This window comes from Scleropages formosus, chromosome 13 (assembly GCF_900964775.1).
Source record: "Scleropages formosus chromosome 13, fSclFor1.1, whole genome shotgun sequence".
In the NCBI taxonomy this organism is placed as follows: domain Eukaryota; kingdom Metazoa; phylum Chordata; class Actinopteri; order Osteoglossiformes; family Osteoglossidae; genus Scleropages; species Scleropages formosus.
Window position 1 is genome coordinate 22,546,346 of NC_041818.1, and position 21,500 is coordinate 22,567,845.

General features: G+C 49.9%; 1 protein-coding gene across 1 annotated transcript in view; it reads right to left on the bottom strand.

Annotated features, from left to right (window-relative positions):
• Positions 1–4,227: 4,227 nt before the first annotated feature.
• gpc3 (glypican 3) overlaps positions 4,228–21,500 on the bottom strand; it is a 64,724-nt gene continuing 47,451 nt past the window's right edge. Inside the window, exons 8-10 of the mRNA XM_029257177.1 lie at positions 21,066–21,177; positions 14,010–14,208; positions 4,228–4,653 (exon numbers count right to left, since the gene is read on the bottom strand). Coding sequence (XP_029113010.1) covers positions 4,466–4,653; positions 14,010–14,208; positions 21,066–21,177 — 499 coding nt within the window. The 3' untranslated portion in view covers positions 4,228–4,465. The remainder of the gene's footprint in view (positions 4,654–14,009; positions 14,209–21,065; positions 21,178–21,500) is intronic.

A 21,500-nucleotide genomic window follows, 5' to 3' on the forward strand; every position in this document is an offset into this window, starting at 1 on the left:
TACAGATTTAATAACACCATATCGGGCAAAAATTAAGTCGCTTGGGGATCTGCGTTCCTGCCATCATGAAGACCAGCAGATGCAGACATGACTGGGCTCAGGGAAAAGATGGCGAGAACAAGTAGTGGAAGACAAGGTGAAATGAGACAGCGTGAAAGAGACAGTTTCATCAGCTATTCAAAAACAAGGAAAATGTGTCCAAAAATGCTTTTAAATTTTATGGGTACTCTGGATTTCATAAAAGGAAGATTAGCAACTTTAGATGGGTCTGGTTTTGCTCTGTGAATTAATTACAACCAGAAGGTGTTTTGAGGCTCTTTTTCACATTGTCACATTAGGGTTTCATTTAAAAGCATCACGGAAATGGTGAAACAATGGTGTTCATTCTAAATCCCCAGGCTCTCGTTGTCTTTATGATAAGGCTAATCTTAAATCTTAAAAAATAAGTTTTATTCTCGGAATACCTGAAGCCAGCATCAGCAACGCTGACATGACGGGACTTGTAAGCGCATGTGTGTTTGTGCGCAAGTGTGTGTGTGTTTCCAGGGCAGCCCTGAATAAAAGGACATTCCACCTATTGTGTCCCAGCATTCCGCAGCGCGCTCCTTCCATTCTGTGTGAGCGGTGCAGGGGCACTGGGGCGGCGGGCAGCCAATGGTGTCTCTGGGGGGATTCTGGGAGCGCCTTGACTCGGGGTGCCTGTGAGAGCGCGGGCCGCTGCCACCCTCAAAGGACCCACAATAGAGCAAAGAAAAGGTCTGTCTGTGTTGTTAACCCCTGACTAATGTGCGAGGACACTGCTGAAAGTGACACAGTGCGCTGCACCATCTCCGCCCTGAGTTGGCGTGAAAACTATTATTATTATTATTATTATTATTATTATTATTAAAACAATAAAAATAACTGTAACAACAATAATAATAATAATTTTTAAATAGTAAATTCATTCAAACTGTAAATTCATCACTGAAATGCTCTGAACATTCCCGAGTAATAACATTTTAAAAATTCTTTTAAGAGCCATAAAATAAGAACGCACACCACACGCTGACGATGGCGTAGAAAGGATTTGCCTTCGCAGCGAGCATTTCTTTAGTCTTTGTTCCAGCTTTCCACGGAAACTGTACGCTACAAAATGCCACAACTGTACATTCGTTAAGAGAAATGTAGGTAATTACTTCTTCCCCTCTGTGCTCACGGTGCATTACTTCTCTGTTATGGCGGTTGAATCTAAGGTCTTGCGCCATGTGATTGCACGAACTGGTGCAAATTCTATTTGACTGCCTCAAATTGTTTCACTAAAAAGATTCCGGAACATTCCCACTAATCAGTATCATATGTTTTATTCGCCTGGGTGGATTCCTTGTGTTACTCTCAGTCTCCTAGTAATATCTTCAATGTTAATAATAAAATATGTGTATCTCAGTGGAACTGTTCTCACTTTGGCTGCCCCAAGAGATTAGTCCCTGTAGTAAACTGTAACGAGTAAAATATGTGGCCCTGGGGACATGAGGGGTCTTATCAGGTTCCCTGCTGCTCCTGACCCCCGAGCAACACCCTCCTGCCCCCCGCGTCCGCATTCCACCCTCCACCCTCGAAGAAGGCTCTCCCTGTATCGACCCAGCTTTACCCTTCAACAACATCCAGCCTCCACGCATTTCAAAAGGAGGATTTGGGACCCCTCCCGACGCCCCCCGGCTGGTCCATTAGCATCCAATGTAAGGCTAACGGGCTGCATCTGTGGCCGTTTGCTCATTGCACGGATAACTGGGAACTGCTTACCCCCGCAAAGGTGTTGGGGGAGGGGGGGTGAGGGTGAGGGTCATCTGTGGGCAGAGAGGCACAGCTGGATCCAGTGGGATTTTATCTGGGGTTTGGGGGAGATATTAGCTGGCAGCTGGGGGAAGAGGTGGGTGTATTCGGGTCCAGCATGAAACCCCCGCGAAGACGGTATGAGGAAGGAGATGAGGACATGACTGAGATACATCGACAGGAAACAGACAAGAGTTTATGTGCATGTGTGTGTTATGGGGGAGTTTGGGTGCAAATGCGTGTCTTGATGTAAACCACAGCCGCAGCTGTGGACGTGAGTCACGAACGCAAGTGTGCATCTGTCTCGCCCGCCAGCTGGGCGAGGTGACGGGTCGGCGAGGACCCCGTGGGGGACTTGGGCATGCCGCCCCCTTTCACCCCAGTGAGCGACCTCTGCTGGTGGAGGAGGACAGCTTATTTGGAACTGTGTGAGCAACTGCATGCGTGTGCAAGCTGGAGAACACAATACTGATTTACGGGGAAAAAGGTTCAAAAATGTGGATGTCAGACTTGAATGAACACTTCCGCTGAAACTTTGAATTCAATGCTGCACATAAACTGTCTCGGCAGCCCGGCAGATTTCCATGGGCGCCTGCAAAGCGTCTCATTGATGGCTCGTCGAGGAGCACAGGAGCTGTTGGGTAAGAAAGGGCTCTCACCTTCCCTGAGAGGAGAAGCTCTGCAGATCCTCTTTCTCCAACCTGCCACCACGTCAAGGGAGCGTCACGTGGCCACGTTTCCCTGCCAACCAACACGAGCGCCAGCCAAGGTGATGGAAACACTTACGGACGGACGCACATGCACACACTAACCTCACAGCTGTCCACCAGAAGACAAGACAAACATAATCAGTGATCCAAAATGATTGCTTTATTTGCAAGGCTTTTTGTAAACAATGAACCTCCAATGTCTGTGATTACCCATAAAGAAGATGGTATTTCCCCCATTGCAGAGTTTGACTGACACATCGGTTGACTGCTCGCCCTTGCACTGGTTAGCTTACATAGCCGTGTTCCGCGCAGTAGGCTCACACACACCCAAGATCTGAGCTCAGCTCATGCAGAGAAGCCCACCGCTTTTCCAAAACAACACAACAAAACAGGGTTCGGCTTTAATTTCCCGCACCAGTCACGGCTGACGGGTGTCCTGGCCTCCGTCAGTTGCAGGAAGCGGAGGATCCAACAGTAAGTCCGTTCTCTCGAAGAGAGAGATAACAAATCGTGACAGCAAATAAAAAAGCCCTTTTATTAGGGTCTGCATTCTGTCGAGGACATGTCCAGTCAGTCTCCTTGCGTTTTCCATCACCCCACTTGTGGAAAAACCCAGAAGAACAGTGGAGGAAAAGAAGACTCGGGTCTTGGCTCCCAGCAAACCAGGAAACTCTGGGAGTGAGCAGGGGATGTAATTGGGATGAACTGGTAAGAAGAATGAGCGAAAATATTATGTGCCAGATGATATGAGAGCTTATTTTTCAGAGTGGCAGCATGGCGCTCCAGACATTGACAGGGTTCAGGCTTTGCTACTGGTTTTGTCCATCAGATCAAGCATGGATCGTTCACCTTCAAGCCCTGTTAATGCACTGGAAGGACTGTGCTGGTGGGAGCGCCACCCATTTGTCAGCATCCCAGTCATAACACATCCCGAGAAACCAGTTATCAAGGGTTTGTCTTGTTTCCACACTGCTTTAGCGAAGAAGGCCTCCCCAGAAGAATGAGACAGATCCATAGTCAAGAACGGTTTGAGCTCTAAGCTCCAGTAGCACGTGATGAAGTAAAGCATGATGATGAACATGACCTAACCAAACCAAGTCCACTGTTGAACAACACCTGCTTTATTGGATTTGGATGTGGTTGCCATGGCAGCAGGTGAGCAAAATTAAGAGCGAAAGGGGGATGGTGATGGTGGTGATGGAGGATACAATGTCCGTAATGCTCCGTGGAAGCCTTTAATCACCCAGGAATAATACGTCCTTCATTAGGAAATGGCTGGGTGGAACACTGCAATTTATTTTAAAACAACAGTCGGAGAACTTGATACCAAATGAAACCTGGTGAAACACAGACACACATCTCTAAGCTGAATTACTGGTTGCACAAGACACAACCATCCACCGGTCTGTTTTCCATGGAAAGGGGCAGAGTGGTAATGGGGCATTTAGGTGGTTGAGGAAGACAGGGTAGAGAGGAGATTGTTCACAGGTGCTGGACATCATGCCTTTGATGGCTGATTTCCAACATGAACCATGTCCAGGGTCTGGGAGATGGCAGGTCCCGTTGAGCTTGTCCTGACCTACATGAGGCGCTACTGCCCCTCCAGGTCTTTTACACAGTCTGGTGTGACCTTGACATCCCTGAAACCACTCCGTTGGTGGAACTGGAGGTGGCAGGGCAGTGTCAGCCATGAATGAGGGTGAAGTTGACCTTCCTTTCTAATGAGTCTGGACCTGCAGGTGCCACCAGGGACTCTGGGAATCACACACTCTGCAGTGGAGAACTGTCTCAAGGACTCAGCTTGCCCCAGAAGAGGATTGGGTGTCTATTCTCAGGGTGGTCCGGGAAAACAAGAACAGAGGGTCCAGGGGGGTGGGGGTTGGGAGATGGGTGTGCTGACTGAGAGAGGTGGTGGTTAATCCAGGGACAGGGTAGGTGTCTTTCTATTGTCCAAACAGGATGGCAAGCAAAGCCAGGAAGACTGTGGCCCCTGGGAGAGCCACCCCTGGCCCCTTCAAACCCTCGACATGTCCCTTTGCAGGCGATCCTCCCTCGGTGTCAGTGGCCAGTCCTGGGGTCAGCAGCTGCTCGTGGAAGGTGAGGTCATCCAAGGCCAGGTTATCTGCAAGGTCTGCAAGGTGAAGGACATGGAAGGTAATGAGATAATGATGAGAAGGGAACAGAGAAGAACGGCATTGCCTTCTCACCTGTGCACGCGCAGAGCCATGCAGGTGTCGCAGATGCACCAGGTGAGAAGGAGCGCAGATGAGAAAAACACCTCGGAGAATGCGTGTTGTTTAAACCCACATCCGTGTGTATGCAGAAGGCAACTTTGTCGTCACTCGCATGTGTGTCCTTGTGCGTGTGCTTACGGGAAGTAGCATGTCAAGCAATGAGATTACACAGACACAGTCCCTCATTCTTATTACTTCTCCAAACCCCAAGCCTCAGATCCTTGGTCCTTCAGCTGGGTCCTTCACATTCCAAAGGCCTGGCAGCTGGATGTGGCTCCTCTCAGGAACATTCCTCTGCACTCCTCTGCACGATCACCTGCTACCAGTCTGCATACCGCTCTCTCAGGGGCATTTCCTCTGCCCGCTGGCCTGTCTGGCCCTGAATTTGCACTGCCGTGTGGGGATTCACCCGGATAACCTCAGCAGTCCTGAGCAGCCAGCCAAAACCACGGAGGTGAGGGCAACAACACGGCTGAGACAAAGCAGAACACATGTGGCCCCACTGTCTCTCTGTTACCTGACTGTCTCTATGGACCGACACAGCTGCGGTCGCTTTCACAGACACAAATGGACAAAATTATTTTTTTCACATAATAGCAGCATAATATTTACATTGTTAACCAGCAGGGTAGCAATTTTACTTATCACCCTGTGGGGCAGCACAGTGGTGCAGCAGGTAGCACTGGTGCCACAAAACACCTGGGCGATGCATTTGTACATGGAGAAGAAGACATTATCCCGAGCACCGTGTGCACAGCAGGGTGCTGTAAGGGTATTATAAGTTTGAGTTTCCCAAGTAGGCAGCCCCTGTTACTGACCCTCCATCATTTCCCCTCATTAATACTGGTGCTGTTTTACGCAGTGGGGCTGCACAGTGGGTAGTACTGGTGCCTCACAGCTCCTGGGCTGTGGGTCCATATTATGGGTTCAAATCTGGCTCAGTGTGTCTGGAATTTCCATGGTCTCCATGTGTTTGCGTGGATTTCCTCCCCCAGCCCAAAGATGTGTTTTCCAGGTGAACTGGGGAATCTACACTGTCTGCAGTGTGTGTGTGTGTGTGTGTGTGTGTGTGTGTGTGTGTGTGAGCGCGTGTGTTACATTGCTCTGCCGTACGAATGGGTGAATGACTATAGGAAGTGTGATGTAGGGCAGCTATCACTGTAGGTCACCTTGGAAAGAGGTTTTGGGTAAATACTAGTTAATAATCATTACACATTGTTTTGGAGAAAGGCATCTGCTAAGAGGGGGGTGCAGTGGTGCAGTGGGTTGGACTGGGTCCTGCTCTCCGGTGGGTCTGGGGTTCAATCCCACTTGGGGTGCTTTGCGATGGACTGGGGTCCTGTCCTGGGTATGTCCCCTCCCCCTCCGTCCTTGTGCCCTGTGTTGCCGGGTTAGAGTCCGGCTCCCTGCAACCCCTTATGGGACAAGCGGTTTCAGATGATGTGTGTGTGTCTGTATCTGCTAAGTGAATTGATGCAAATGTATTACAGCTAAAGGAATTTACCGTATCAGTGTAAATTTCACAACAGCAAGATCACACACACATTGTCTGAAGCCACTTGTCCCGAGCAGGGTTGTGGTGAGCCAGAGCCTAACCTGGCAACACAGGGTGTAGGGCTGGAGGGGACACACATCGGACAGGACGCTAGTCCATCACAAGGCACCCCAAGCAGGGCTCAAACCCCAGACCCATCATACCACAAGACCTGGCCAAGCCTGCAGCGCCACCACACCGCCTTGTAGTTAAAATGAGACAACATTCATTTTCTGATTTGAATCTCAGGAGTGCACTGTTGTGCGACAAAGATGATTTTTCTGTGCACAGCACAGGACTCCAGATTCGTGCTGCAAATTAAAAGCTGTCAGCCAGTCAAAGAGCGATTCCGTCGGGACGAAACCATCAGTCCAGATGGACGGCGCCCTCATTAGACATACGGGTCTTTTTAAACGACGTCTGAGTCACGATAGAGGTGACACCCTCAAGGGCTGTGAGGCTAAGGAGCTGAAGTTTGTGGGGTTGGACACGGAAAAGTTGCCCTGCGACCCCCCCCACCCTTGAAAGGCTTGAAAAGGGGATAGGTTTGAAATCGCCAAAAGGGGTGTACAGAGGAGCCGCCGGTGCTCAAGTCTCTTTGTGGTTTCTTGGATATCACAGCGGCCAAGGCCAGAGGACAATCACCGTTTTATTTTTCTGAGCCCGCCGGAGGGACCTGGGTCCAACGCTCTTTGAGGACTCAATGAAGGATTTGTCATGGCCACAGCGCGTCCACTGTCCCGCTGAACAAATTAAAGCGGAGACGCAACCTGATACGGCTTTTACGCACACGGCCAGGGAGTGAGAGGAGTGTGCGTACAGGTGAGGCAGTGCTGAGCGCAGATGTGGAGGGTGAAGGTGTTAAGGCCCACGGGTGAGAACACCTTTCTTCTCGAATGTGCTCTGAGAAACACTCACGATTTGTTAAACGGAGAACAGATTGTGTCCCGGAAGAGTTTCTCGGTCTCACGATCTCACACCTAGTTGCTCCAAACCAGAAAATCTGAGCGTGCGAGGCAGGCGAGGAGCTCTAATGCGTGCATGACTCAGGTAAGAAACACCTGTGAATGTGTGATATAGGGTTAGAAACACTGATAAGTGGCAGTGAACTCACGAGTGTGTGTTTAATGCAGACCGTGTGTATAGATACGCGCTTGTATACATTACAGGGAGTGAACTCTGTCCACAGCTGTGATTACACGAGTAACTCCTAAAGCTCCGTGTTTATTACTATTTATTGATCTAACACTTTTCTTCACAGCAACTTACACTAAGCTGCTTGCACCTTTTGTTACCTATTTATACAGCAAGGTCATTTTTGCTGTATCAGTTCTGGGCACCAAGGGGGGCGCGGTGGTGCAGTGGGTTGGACCGGGTCCTGCTCTCCGGTGGGTCTGGGGTTCGAGTCCCGCTTGGGGTGCCTTGCGACGGACTGGCGTCCCGTCCTGGGTGTGTCCCCTCCCCCTCCGGCCTTACGCCCTGAGTTGCCGAGCTAGGCTCCGGTTCCCCGCGACCCCGTATGGGACAGGCGGTTCAGAAAGTGTGTGTGTGTGAGTTCTGGGCAGCTTGATCAAGGGTGTTAGAGCCAGAGTAGGATTTGATCCTTTTGATTTCAAGGTGACATCTCTAGCATCTGCACACGCTGCTGCACACGCTGCTTTGTGGGTGGCAAGTACACTTCACGTGTATGCTTTTGCTTGTGAACGGAGAGCAGCAGCTGCGTGTGTCTGTACGTGAGACGACGAGCGGGAAGGTCGGGCCAGACGGGAAGGAGAAGAGGCCGAATACCAGCGGGGCAGCGAGTATGACGGATGCAGCGATGCCCGTCAGCTAAGAATAGAACGGTGACACTGTTGCGATTAATGGGACCAACATGGAACTTCTTGACACTGTGGCAAGGCCTTCCTGGTTCGCACCCCTGTTCACCAGCTCCCGCTGTCTGTTTTCAGCAATTGCTCCCCGAAGGATGCCTTCAGGACAGCTCCGATGTCCGCCTTTGTCACGGTGTTGCCAGATGGAGTTACGACCAAGGTCAGAGGTCAACCGCCCAGGACATTCATGGGTAATGGTTGACAAGGACTAGCCCTTCAGTGAAAGAACACACATTTTGCCACATACACACAAAAGTTACTCACTTACCCTCTGGTTTTATTTAGCCGTTTATGGCAGGTCCTCAGCACAGAGATTAGGTGACACCATTACACCACACGACGGCGCTTTCAAGGAGCTTCATTCAGATGTTGGCTTGGTGGTTTCTGAGTGTGCGTGTGTGCGTGCATTTGTGTAACTGAGCCGTGAGACTGAGAACACAATGCCTTTGTGTTTAAATGTCATAACACACACACACACACAGTAAGTTTACAACAGTTGTGTGAAGTTAGCTTATCAAAGTTGCAGTGGACAGTCTTTGTTGGAGCAGTATAACACATAGTTTGGATGTTTGTGTCTGGGCTGAAGGCTGAAGAGAGAATAGAAGACAGAGGAGGGAAGATAACACACACACACACACACACACACACACACACACACACACACATAGGTGTCTCATTCATAACTCCCAGATGGAACAATGGCAGGGATTCCAACCTCCAGTCTCCACACACAGGTGCTCCTTTATGAAACATGGGAAGGGTTTGTGTTGTCACCACACCACTGGACCAGGAAGGTAAATCAGTGGTCAGATATCAAAGCAGCTGGGATTGGACTATTTTTCAGCAACTAAGTTCCTTTCAAAGAGTGCCTCGTCTACAGGGACACGGGGCGATGTGGACCTGAACGTTGCCCACAGGAGGTCGCGACCCCTGGAACTGCCCCAGCGCCGGAGTCACCCGCTGACCTCTGACACCACTGCGTGGGTGGACTCATTTCCAGTTCCCACATCTTGACTGCTAGTAGGGCCATCAGCTCACATTCCATCTTAAATGATAAATATTTGTTCTGTGTTTAAAAAAATAAAGTCAGCGCGGCAATTAAGGTGGCATGTGTGTATGCACATGTGTTTGCACACGAGCGCCCGAGAGTGCGTGTCCTCGGTGTCAGCCTAGCGATATCCAAAACACGGCAACATGCTCCCTCTTCACGCTGATAAGCTCAAAATTAGATTTCAAGTTCGATGTATTTCTAGCCGTTGACTTCAGAGGGAAAAACTGGACAGAGACGGAGCGAGCGAAGAGGAAGCAGCGTTCTCAGGGATGGGCAGATGTTGGAGAATTAGCCCGTGGAGTTCTGCAGAGATAAACGGTGAGCATCATCGGCAGGAGGACTGGAGCAAATTACAGCGACAAAAGAGGGGATTCTAAAGAGGCTGATGGCCTGAGTGCACCAGGGCATGACTTCGGGTGAAGAAGAGGCCTTCAACTAAATTAACAACTGAAGCTTTGCCGTGCCTCTGAGGAAGGTTCCGGAAGCAGGTGGAAGAGCAGAAGAGTTCTGACTGATCGCTCAGAAACAGATTCCGAAGCCAGGGGAAAAGACTTGGAAATTAAACCCCTTATCTTATTACTGCTGCTGGTGCACTTTAACCACATCAGGTTTGAGGCAGCGAGAGCCAACTCAAAGTGAGGGTGCTGTGTGACCGTCCATTTAACCCCTGTCTCCATGAGGCAGAAGACATTATCCCGAGAACCGTGTGCACAGCAGGGTGCTGTAAGGGTATTATAAGTTTGAGTTTCCCAAGTAGGCAGCCCCTGTTACTGACCCTCCATCATTTCCCCTCATTAATACTGGTGCTGTTTTACGCAGTGGGGCTGCACAGTGGGTAGTGCTGGTGCCTCACAGCTCCTGGGCTGTGGGTCCATATTATGGGTTCAAATCTGGCTCAGTGTGTCTGGAGATGGCATGATCTCCCCGTGTCTCTATGGCTTTCCTCTGGGTGCTCTGGTTTCCTCACACTGTCCAAATATAGATGCTTCAGGTGAATTAATGAGTCTAAAGTACCCGTAGTGTGTGTGTGTCAGTGAGTGAAGGAGTGTGTGTGATTACCCAGTGATGGACTGGAATCCTATCCAGGGCATACCCTGCCTCACACCTAATGCAGCTGGGAGAGGCTCTGGTCCACCATAAGTCAGCTCTGGCCAAATATTTATCGATAATATTGATTATGGATGGATTATATTGTTACTACAGCTTGCCACAACCTTACACACACACACTGACTGAAACTGCTTGTCCCAAGCGGGGTCACGGTGAGCCGGAGCCTAACTCGGCAATACTGAGCGCAAGGCTGGAGGGGGAGGGGACACACCTAAGACGAGACGCCAGCCCATCGCAAGGCACTCCAAGCAGGACTCGAACCCCAGACCCACCTGAGAGCAGGCACAGGCCAAACCCGCTGTGCTGCTGTGCCACCATAGCCCCCTTTTGACACAAGCTCACACACCTAAACGCACCTGATTATCCAGACATGGTAGGTAACATGCATGAACTGGCTGTCCTGTGAGTGCAGCCAGAGGCCTGTCGTAGGAAAGAATGCTATGCTAGTCTAGTGTTTATCTAAAAAATACCATTCCTCCTGAAACAGGGGCCTTGCTGAAAATGTCTAGGGGAGATCTTTCACCGGCTTGTCTCCTCAACCAGACACTGATGTTGCTTCAGTCAGTTGATCTGCTCTCGGTTCTCAGTCTGGTTCTGGTTTTTTACTCAGCATTTCATGAACTCTGAAACCCAAAGTTCACCACTCCCTGAGAAACAGTAACATGTGCCAGAATCCAATGTTCAGAATTAGGTAAGTGAATCTCAGACAAGTGATTCACACTTGGTGTTTTTCACAGGGGTTCGAAATGAGTACAAACACGTTTAAGAAAATCATATTGCTGACAAAATAAGGGATAAATCCTACGATGGGCCAAGACGCTCAAAAATGTATTTTTTTTTTCCAGTAAATTCAAATATCGTTATTTACGTGTTTGTAACGCATTTGCAATTCAGGATAAATACCTTGATCAAGGATACCACAGCAGGAGTGGGGATTCAAAACTGCATCCTTTAAGTGTAAAATGCCGGCACTAAACATCATGGTACTTTGTGCTACAAACAAAAGACACAATTAAAAGCATCTTATGAGCAAATAAATGATGTTGGAAATGAAATATTTGTCTTTTGCAGATTTAACCATACTTTTCTAATAATTAAACAACGTTAAAGAAAACCTGCAGAAAATTTAAAACTGCTGTGTAACAGTGGACAGGAACAATGGGATGGTATCAGGCCCCATAAAGCACTTCCTATGACACCTTTAAGCCTTAGCTGCTTTCTGTGTGCTTTCCTGCAAGATACATTAATGGGAAAGGCTCATTAAAAGGCCACGGTGTGCAGCACAAGAGGCCAGCTGTTGGCTGGGACTGGCCTGGAACAGCTTCCTGTCTGGGACATTCCCAGAATGTCTACAGGGTGTGGGTGGGGGCCATGGTGGGGTTCCATAGGTCAAACACAGTAAAATAGTATGTGAAGTCTGGGGAGGAGCAAACTTAATAGAAAAAGACGTTCATTAAAAAAAATGAGTATGAACTTATGACTGGAACGACCAAGTTTACCATATTGACCTATAAAGTAGTCCGTCAATCCATCAGCCAGAGACGGGAACAGGTCCAGCAGACGGCCCCGTTGGAGGGTTGACTGCGTCTGCATGCTATCGGCACCTTGTTGCTAAGGTTCTGGTTTCCCTAGTTCCACCCCTACCCTCCCCGAGTCTGTGTCATCCTACGGTTGTTTGGTCTCTGCGGGGCCTATGAAATGAGACCTTTGGCCCATGTCGGGGCAGAAAGATCTGAGAGGGATAACATTTCACTGGAGATAACCATAACTAGCTTTTCCGCTAATGACAGCTCCGCTGAGGGTCTGTGCTGGCAAGAGTAATTTTTAACAGCAGTGTTTGGGACCAGGGTGTTAGCGGCACTGTACAGGACATGAGTGTCAGTGACATAGCATGGGACAACGGTGCTGTCAACAACGTACAGGATGAGGGCTTTAGCCGCAGGATACGGGGCAAGGGAGTTAGCGGCCACATAGGGGACAAGAGCGCTATAGGCATGCGCGAGATAAGGGTGCTAGCACAAGCGTACAGGACAGATGCTATTGACGGCATAAAGGACTAGGGCATTCGTGACAGCGCACAAAACAAGGGCATCATCAGTAGTGTACGGGACAAGGGTCTTAGTGGAGGGTATGGAACAGGGCGTTAATTGTAGCATACAAGGCAAAGGTGTTAGCGGCACGTTAAGGGCAGCGTGTGGGACAAGGGTCTTAGCGGCCGCAAACGGGACAAAAGGGTTAGCGGCAGTGTTCAGATCAGACTAGAGGAGCGCTTGGGTTTCCATGTGCAAGCCATCTGGACCCCATGTCCCCACCCAGCAGATGCACCTGACCTACTGGATTCTTGCACTGACCCACACCGTCAAAACTGGTGCCCCCAGCCATGCTGGAACGTCAGAAGAATGCCTGCTCAGACACCCCCCGGACACCTGTTTGCTCAGCTGAGCCAGCTTTGTGTCCCGTATGGAAAACAAAACTTCATCTATTGTGATTCAGCTGCTGTGATTCCACCATATTCTTTGGGTTCCTGGTGCTTCTTGTGCCTCGTTTCTACTGTCCTGCTGTGTCCTTTCGAAGCGCCTCTCTGCGTGCTGCTGGAAAGGGGCAGAAGGTCTCTTCTGTAGGCCATCATACCACCCCATGACACCATCACTGATGGTTTTGTCCTCTGGCCATCTCCCGGTGACATTGTTCTGACCCGAGTGACACTCTTGCTCATTGGGCCGCTCTTAGTCCTTCCTTCTTCTCCCATCCAAAACAGTCAGGAATGGCAGAAGGACCAAAATGATAGTGCTCATAAATTGACCTTCTGAACCCTGAATTCCTTTTACTTTCCCAAAATACATGGCAATAGTGACACCAAAGCCGTAACTAAATACACACACACACATTTTCTGAACCACTTGTCCCATACGGGGTCATGGGGAACCAGAGCCTAACCCGGCAACACAGGGCGTAAGGCCAGAAGGGGAGGGGACACACCCAGGATGGGACGCCAGTCCGTCACAAGGCTCCCTAGTCCATCACAAGGCACACCAAGCGTGACTCGAACCCCAGACCCACTGGAGAGCAGGACCTGGTCCAACCCACTGCGCCACTGCGTCCCCTCATAACTAAATAGTTCAGTTTAAACATTTACCATGACACCACAGTACCTCTTTGGTGGTCAGGTGGGCTCAGGTGAGTGCAGGTGAGGGCAGGTGTGACACTTGGAGACTCGGTTGTACCGGACACAGCGGGATCTTGATTCACGCAGTACAGTGTTTTTACATGTGATAATAATAATCAAAGTTTCTAGGGATTATAAATAGTTGTTCTCCATCCACAGGTTTTGGTGTTTCGAATAAACTGACTATCCATGGAATTGCTTTCATTATTTTTTTTAGTAGATTGAGTTATCGTTCTTGATAAATTTTCAGTTTTCATCCTTAGAAATTGCAGCATTTCAAATACATACTGAACACACTGAACGTCGTATGGAGCTCTGAAGGATGGAAAGAGCCACTCATGGAAAAGAATGCACAGATGTTCACCCTGAAACCCTGAAATGTTATTTATGATAACATTTGTTCAGAGCTGCAAGAATGTGGAAAAGTTTGTTCTAACCTGCAACGATGTGCATGTTCACCTGCAAGAATGTGCAGACTCATTTGGTTTGAACTGCTGGAGCACACAGACATTTGATCTGACCTGCAAAAATGCGCAGACGTCTTCGATGAGGGGGCGGGCCCATTCCAGAGGCTCCGGTGCACTCATCTTCATCGTCGCAATCGCCGCTCTCGGACCCCCCTTCCTCATCCCCGCCGTGCCCCTCTCCTCCGTGTTCCGTGGCGCCCCCTGCTGGCCGCGCCCGCCATCGTCTCACAGGCAAGGTCACTAACCGCAAGAGCTAAGAGACAAAGCAAGCGAAAGGGTTACATTGGTCCTTAATAACAGTGACATGGCCAGTTATTGTTATCATTAATTACTCTCTTTCAGCTGAAGGTCCCAGGTTCCAGGTCCTCTCCCACTGCAGTACCCTTGCATAAGGTACTTACCGTAAATTACCCTGCTGTGCGAATAGATAAATAATTGCAAGTAGCTAAGTGTACAAACTAGACATTTTAACTTGCCCTGGACAAAGGTGTCAGCTAAATAATAGTTAATAATAACTAATAATCATAATAACTGTCCGGCATCCAAATGTCCAATATGTTATTACCCCAATGCACTGTTACACTCTAGAAAAAACAAAACAATTTGTCTATACAGTTAAACCAGCTCTGAGCTCTTTTTTTAAATTTATTATTCTGCTTTCAAAGATAATGCGTGCTATATAAAATGAAACACAATTATCACGAACCTAATCAGCAGCAGTGACACGGGTTCGATGAACTAAGCGTGATATATCACCCCAGGACAAGTGGAAGCAAGGCTGGCTGTTACAGTGGGACAATGTGACTGTGTTGACATTGGCACGCACACACACACACACGCACACACACGCGCGCGCACACACAGCGCTCCTGAGCAGCGGTCAGCGAGGGAAGCACACACCTTTAATCAGCCTGCGATTCAGGACCACGCCTGCGCCAAGTGCGCAGCCCCTCTGGTCAGACCAAAGACCCATAAAGTGTCTATTTTTGCCTTTAAAATAAATACTTAAACTACGCAGAGTGAACTCACTCGCTCACGTCAGGGGAGCATCTGGGGGTTCGAAACCACACCGCCAAAGCGCAAGCGAGCTCAGCAGACCCTAGGTTAGATGGCAAGGCATGGGATGACAATGACCTCCGACCCCTGACCTCTGAACGGAACCGGTCCAGTTCGCTCCAGCTGAAACGAGATCCGGCAGGCAACTAGAAAACATCCGAGAGGGAATTTCTGGAAATCGCCGAAAGTGAAAAGCACACGTAAACCAAGCTATTTCTGATGACATTCCTGAAACGTGTCTCACGCCGCGGACCGGCAAGGAGTACGAAGCGATAAAAAATAATTTGTGGGGACGTGGCCTGAAGAAAGACTTCACTTAAGAGAAAAAAAGAGGAACCGACTCTGGATCAAGGGCCTGACTTGAAAAAGTGGACAAAACAACTGCTCTGCACACATGCGTCTTGTCGCCACTTGAGCTGGGTGCTTCAAGTAGCCCACTAGAGTGGATCAGGGCCGCCTCTTCCACCGACATGCCGGTAAGGTTGACGTGGCTCTAGTCGGAAGTTTGAGTACACGTGGGCAGCACCCCTATGGAACAAGCTGGATGGAAGAGCGAAAGCAGAGCAGCACACAGGTGTCCTACATCTCTAGGAACTGCAGAAGAGCTGGGGTGGCCTGGGCTCCTTTCCTGGACCAACCTGCTAACCAAATACATTTATTTGTTTAGCAGATGCTTTTCTCTAAAGCATCTTACAGTTATTTACTCATTTCTACAGCTGAGTAATTTTTAGGGTAAGTACCGCACTTAAGAGTACTGTAGCGAGAGGCGAGATTCAAACCTGCAGCTTTCGGGTCCAAAGCCCACAGCTCTAACCACTACCCTTCCAGATGTCTCTAATAAAAGTGAGTCTCCAGCAAGTGTACTCACACTTTACACTGGTACTATATAAGCCTGCAGAACTGCCATTGTTTGCCTGCTGTCACTGGATACGATTGCATCTCCTCCCCTTTCTCCATCCGTCCTTCATCCCCCCATTTTCTCGACGTCCCTCCCACGTGCGTGTGCTGCTACGTGTCTCTTTGGTTGTTCTTTTCCCTTTCGGGCTGTTCCAGCGGTCTCGGTAGCAGCGGTCCCGATGAGCAAAACGTCTGGCAGATAAATTAATTTGAAAGCGAGATTAACTCGCTGTCCGGAATCTAATTGGATAAAGGAGTGGAAAAAGCACACAATTACGGAACGGCATTACTCAGAGGGTAAACGCTCCTGTAAACTTTACCGCCCCTAATGAAGAACTCGCACAGCCTGCTAAGATGTTGTCTCCTAAGCAACAAGCCGAAATTAAATTATGACGTTTTTAACACATCGGGTCAATATTTATCCATCCATCCCCCCATGTTATCAGTAACCGCTCGTCCAGCGCAAAGTCACGGTGGTCCGGAACCTATCCCAGAGACACAGGGCGAGCGGCAGGGTACACCCTGGACAGAACACCAGTCCATCACAGGGCAATCTCACACTCACGCTCATTTTTATAGTCACCAGTTGCCCTGAAACACAGATCGTTGGACTGTGGGAGGGGACCGGAGGAAACCCATGCAAACGCTGGAAGAACATTGAGGGTCCGCCTGGATTCAAGCCCACGTCCAATCCCACAGCCCAGGAGCCGTGATACACCAGCACTACGGAACGCAGCACCGGGTGCTCAAATATAACAAAACAGCATCAAATACTAAGAGAGAGGAGAGGCACAAAAGCACAGCGGTCATGCAATAATTGGAACAGCGCCTCGAGGAGAGCGAACGCCTCTCCTGCCGAAGAGCGGAGGAGCGCACCCCCCCAACCCCGTCCCCGACCGCGAGAGACGTGGCTTTAATTGGCGTAACCACCGTGTTTAAACAAGGATAAAGTCGGCGAACACGCGTTAGGAACCTCAGCCTTTTCAGAACGATGTCGGGATGCCACCCTGCTGTCGGCTGCCAGGGAGGAGGTCCGGGCCGTAAACGGAGCAAAACACACTCTGAGAGCAACCTCCGAGACAGGGGCTGGTGCGGCTGAGGGCCTTTTGAAGGGAAGTCTGAAAACAGAGAGCAGACAGACAGCGGAGAGAGAGAACAAATGAGGCGCATCTGTTCTCGCCCTGTTTAGCGGAGTCTCAGCGGCCTTGTCGTACAGGAGGATGCGTACCGCGGTACCTGTGGGGGGCGTGGTGGCTGGCGCGACGCAGAGCAGACGGAGGAGAGGCGTGGGGGGAGAGACGGCAGAGCCTCCTCGCTTTGGTGCTATTTTCAGGTTCACAAAGAAGTTTATGAGCAGCGTCCCGGGGGACTCGCAAATCAGACGGAAACAAGCGAATACAAGAAATAACATGGCGTCGTTCCCTGACCCAGTTCTGGGAGGCAACGCGTCCTCTGAAAAATAAACACAAACTCACTAATGAAATTTGTATTTAATTCCCCGTGCAGCGGAGCGACGGAGGGAGTCTGAGCGGCATGGAGTGCGAGAGAGGAACCGTGGGAGACAAGATGTTTTCACTCTCGAACCCCATAGCCACCCCCGGATTGCCCCGTTAGGACCGGTCCCCAAGACCCCCCAACATACGAGCAGAACCAGCACTGTGCGCATGCTCCACTTGCGTGGGCGGGTATTTAATTAATTTAATTTATTTGCACTCTTTTATTTTACACTTTTCTCCAAAGCTACTTAAAATGTTTGCTTTATACTATAAACTACGTACACCGATTTATCATGATTTTCAGTTTTTACTGTATCAATTCAGGGTAAGTGCCATGATCAAGGGTGTCAGAGCGCGAAGGGAATTTGAACCTGGAACCCGCCGGATGGGGAGGATCCTAACTACCATGCGGCCCACAGTTACACACTCGGACACACACCTACCATGTGACCGACACACATACTTGAGTGGGGGGAGAGTAACACACACTGCATAATCTTGCAATGAGTCACGGAATTCTCTGCAGTGACCCAACCCAAGCGCTGGCCCACGGAAATGCCCTCAAGCCCACCCGCCCCGGCCCAATCCCTGCTGGGGGATGGTGTTCCTACCCCCCCGCCCCCACTCCCACGCTCCCACTCCGCAGTAGACGAGCATCCAGGCACTGACAGGGAATCATTTCCTACCTCTAATCCCTGTCCGAGGGGGAATGCTCCTGTACACACGCGCACACACACACACGCACATGCGCACACACACACACACAAGCGGGGCACCGTGTGACTTCCCCTCCCAGTCAGAAATAACAGGCCTTCCCCACAGTCCTGTTTCCAATTTGCATTTTTTTTTCTCTTCCCTTTGCGGGCAAAACCCGTCTTTTCCTGCAGAACAGATACAATCGCGCGTTTCTCTAAGTGCCGGTTTCAGGAGCGCGAGGCGCAGATGATTTCACACAGATATAAGAACAAGCATAACCCACGAGCGGAAGGAACCCATTTGCTAAAAACAATTAAGCGGCGTTTCCTCGGTCAGATCGGGATGTGAAGCACGCGTGTTGCGTGTTGCGTGCTGTCCGGCTGAGTTTAGGGTTAAAGCACAACAGCTGGGCCCCGAATCGGATCTGCAGCCACGCGGTTCTGTTTGTCTGCGGTCGCTGCGGCTGACCTTCTGTCACCCAGGCTCCCAGAGCGGGTCACGTGACCGCTCCCGTGGCGCGACAGCTGCCGTCCCATAAATGCCTTGTACTGCTGGAGAACATTGGGCTCTTTTTCCATCTGATTGGTTTATTGATAATAATTATATGCTTCATCCAACTGACCCACATATCCTGCAGTGTTATGTTGTGCTTTTCCATACTGATGAATGTGCCCCGTGATGGAAAGGTGTCCCGTCCAGGGAGTGTCCGGCCTTGCACGGAATGGCGGGATAGGCTCCGGACCACTGCCACCCCGTACGGGAAAAGCGGTCATGGATAATGAATGAATGAGTTAATACTCGTCGGTATTTTGACTTTTGCAATCCATGAAAAGCAGCACAGTATTACAGGCCAGGACTGAAAACCCTCACGGCGACGATCTGAACACCCTAACGGGAGATGCGGTACGGAAGAGTCCGTTCTGATTTCCCACGGTACAGAAAGCCACCTTAGAGCGATGAGGTCAGCTGGGATAAGGTGGGAGAGGAAAGGACAGGAAATGAGAAGAAAGCAAAAGCAGTAAATAAGAGTCGCAAGAGCCTTGCAGGAACCCGTGACCAGTGACCCAGGAGAAACCGGAAACAGGAAGTGTGACCTCTGACCCCCGGAGCAGCCCCCGATGCTACCGTATCCCACAGTGCTCTCCCTCGAGGGTGGCCTGGACTCTGTGGTGTCAGACGGAGGAAAGGTGAACTGAGACCACAGAGCCCCACTAAGGACCTCCCTTCATGAAGAGCATTCACTTATCTCCATGGGTGGTCTACATCCAGATGAGATGTATGCCCAGGCAAGGTCAACATCCAGAGCAGGTCTCTGTACAACCTCCTGCTTTCTTCCTCACATCCCTCTGTGCTCATTCCAAGACCAGAGTGACGGCCCACTGGTCGCCATGAGGTGACCTTCACGTAGCGATGACCTGGACTCACCATCTACCACCCTGTGATTCAGCATCTCATCCACAAGGAGCCCCAAGGGGAACCAGTAATCTACCATTCGTATGTGGTATCTGTGTGTAGACATACAAACATTTACTCCTCAGGAAATGAATATCCTGAAAGCTCTCCAATCTAAACTGGTACAGGCAAGTCTATGGCATTTTATACCAGGGTATACCAGTGTACACCAGTGTACGGTATGCTACAATATAACACTGTATAGCAGCTTAAAGCAGTGCCTATAGCAATGTATAGCAGAGTGAAATAGTGTGAAATCAGTCTATGTTTCTGTACACCACTTTATACAGAGTACGTAGAGTACATACCACTGTATAACAATTTACTGCAGTATATACCTGTCTAGAGCAACGTATACCAGTGTATATCAGTGTATGGTGTTGTATACAAGTGTAACGAAATGTATGTAGTTTATACTAATGTACAAGAGTTCACAGCAGGGTATAGCAATGTGAACCAGAGTATATCAGTTGCATGGTATACCAGTACTCAGCAGTGTATACCTGTTTACAGCAGTGTATCATAATGTGTACCAGTGTATATCAGTCTTTGACATTGCGTATATTGCCCAGTTGCAGTCAGGGTCATGGGATTGTACTAGTATGGACTGGGTATACATGTCCACATTATGGTGGGCAGCAGACAGCCTGGGTACCTGTATCTGCTGGAATGCAGGATAAAGGGAGGTGTGTGTATATGGGGAGGAGGAGGGTGTTTTACTTTCCACCCTGAATTCTTGCCCCACCTGCAGTACTTTCCCTGCTCCTGGTTTTAATTATGACGGGAGGCTGCAGAGGGGAGCAGGGCAGCGGGGGCCGCTTGGGGTGGCGCTAGATTCTGTCACAGGCAGCTCGGTGCAGACGTGGAGAAAACGGGGGCTGGGGGCTTGTGGGGGGGGGGATTGGGGCAGCAAGGGAGCGACGGACTGACCTCACAGGCGCAACAAATCACTGCACAGAACTACTAAAAAAGCAAAAATAAGTGAACTGTAAGGGGCCAGTCAGACACACACGCGCGCACACTGGTGTGACAAAGTACCTCGGAGCAGCCTTAGCTCACAGCAGGCCCTTCACACACACAAGTTTTCTCTGTGTGTCGGGGGGGGTTGTGTAACTGCTGGGAAAACAGTGAGTGTGTGAGCTCTGAGAGGGGCTCTGTTACTCACTGCTTGCACATGTCGGAAAATGTGTCCTTACGCACAAAAAGGCACACACACCGATACGTGCGCAGGTCACATTCGAAAGCACTGCCATACAGCTCTCCCAGAAAAAACAACACACTCAGTTAGCCGCGCCGCACACACACACGTGCCACCGTTATGAACAAGAGTGTGTGCGGATCTGTATCTGTTTGCCTGTGTGCTCCATGTGTCCATGACATCCCTGGGCAGGAGGGGCATGGGGGGCAAGGGGACCGTCACACACTTGTCAGATGAGCAGCGGGGGACATTGTGGCAGTGCTGCGTGTGTGTGTGTTTTCTGTAAGAACAACCGTTGACCCGCCTGACCGTCACCTGGTTGATGTGTTTGAGCTTATCGATGATCTGGCTGATGACCGGCTCTGGGGTCTTCTGCCTGGACTCAAGGCTGGTCTGCTGGACGCGTCTAGATCCCTGTCCAGGGAACCTGCGGGACACCCACATCGGGGGCAACAGAGACACTGGATCAGCCTGGTCACTCAGGTCACATGCGCAGAGGTGTGTGCGAAGCGTGGCTTCCGCTCAATCACTGCTCCTCCTCTATTTCATAACACGCACATGACGAGACCACAATGTTTAATTTACCGTGTTGTTACTGTTCACAGAGGGACTTGTTCCCCTGCAGTTACACTGTCATCTAGTGGTGACACACTGTCCACAATCAAGTGCTAAATCGTTCAAGAAAACAAGTGTGTTTTCAGTTATTTATCTGCCGGATTGCGAGGAAGGAGCCCCTAGAAACCCAGAGAG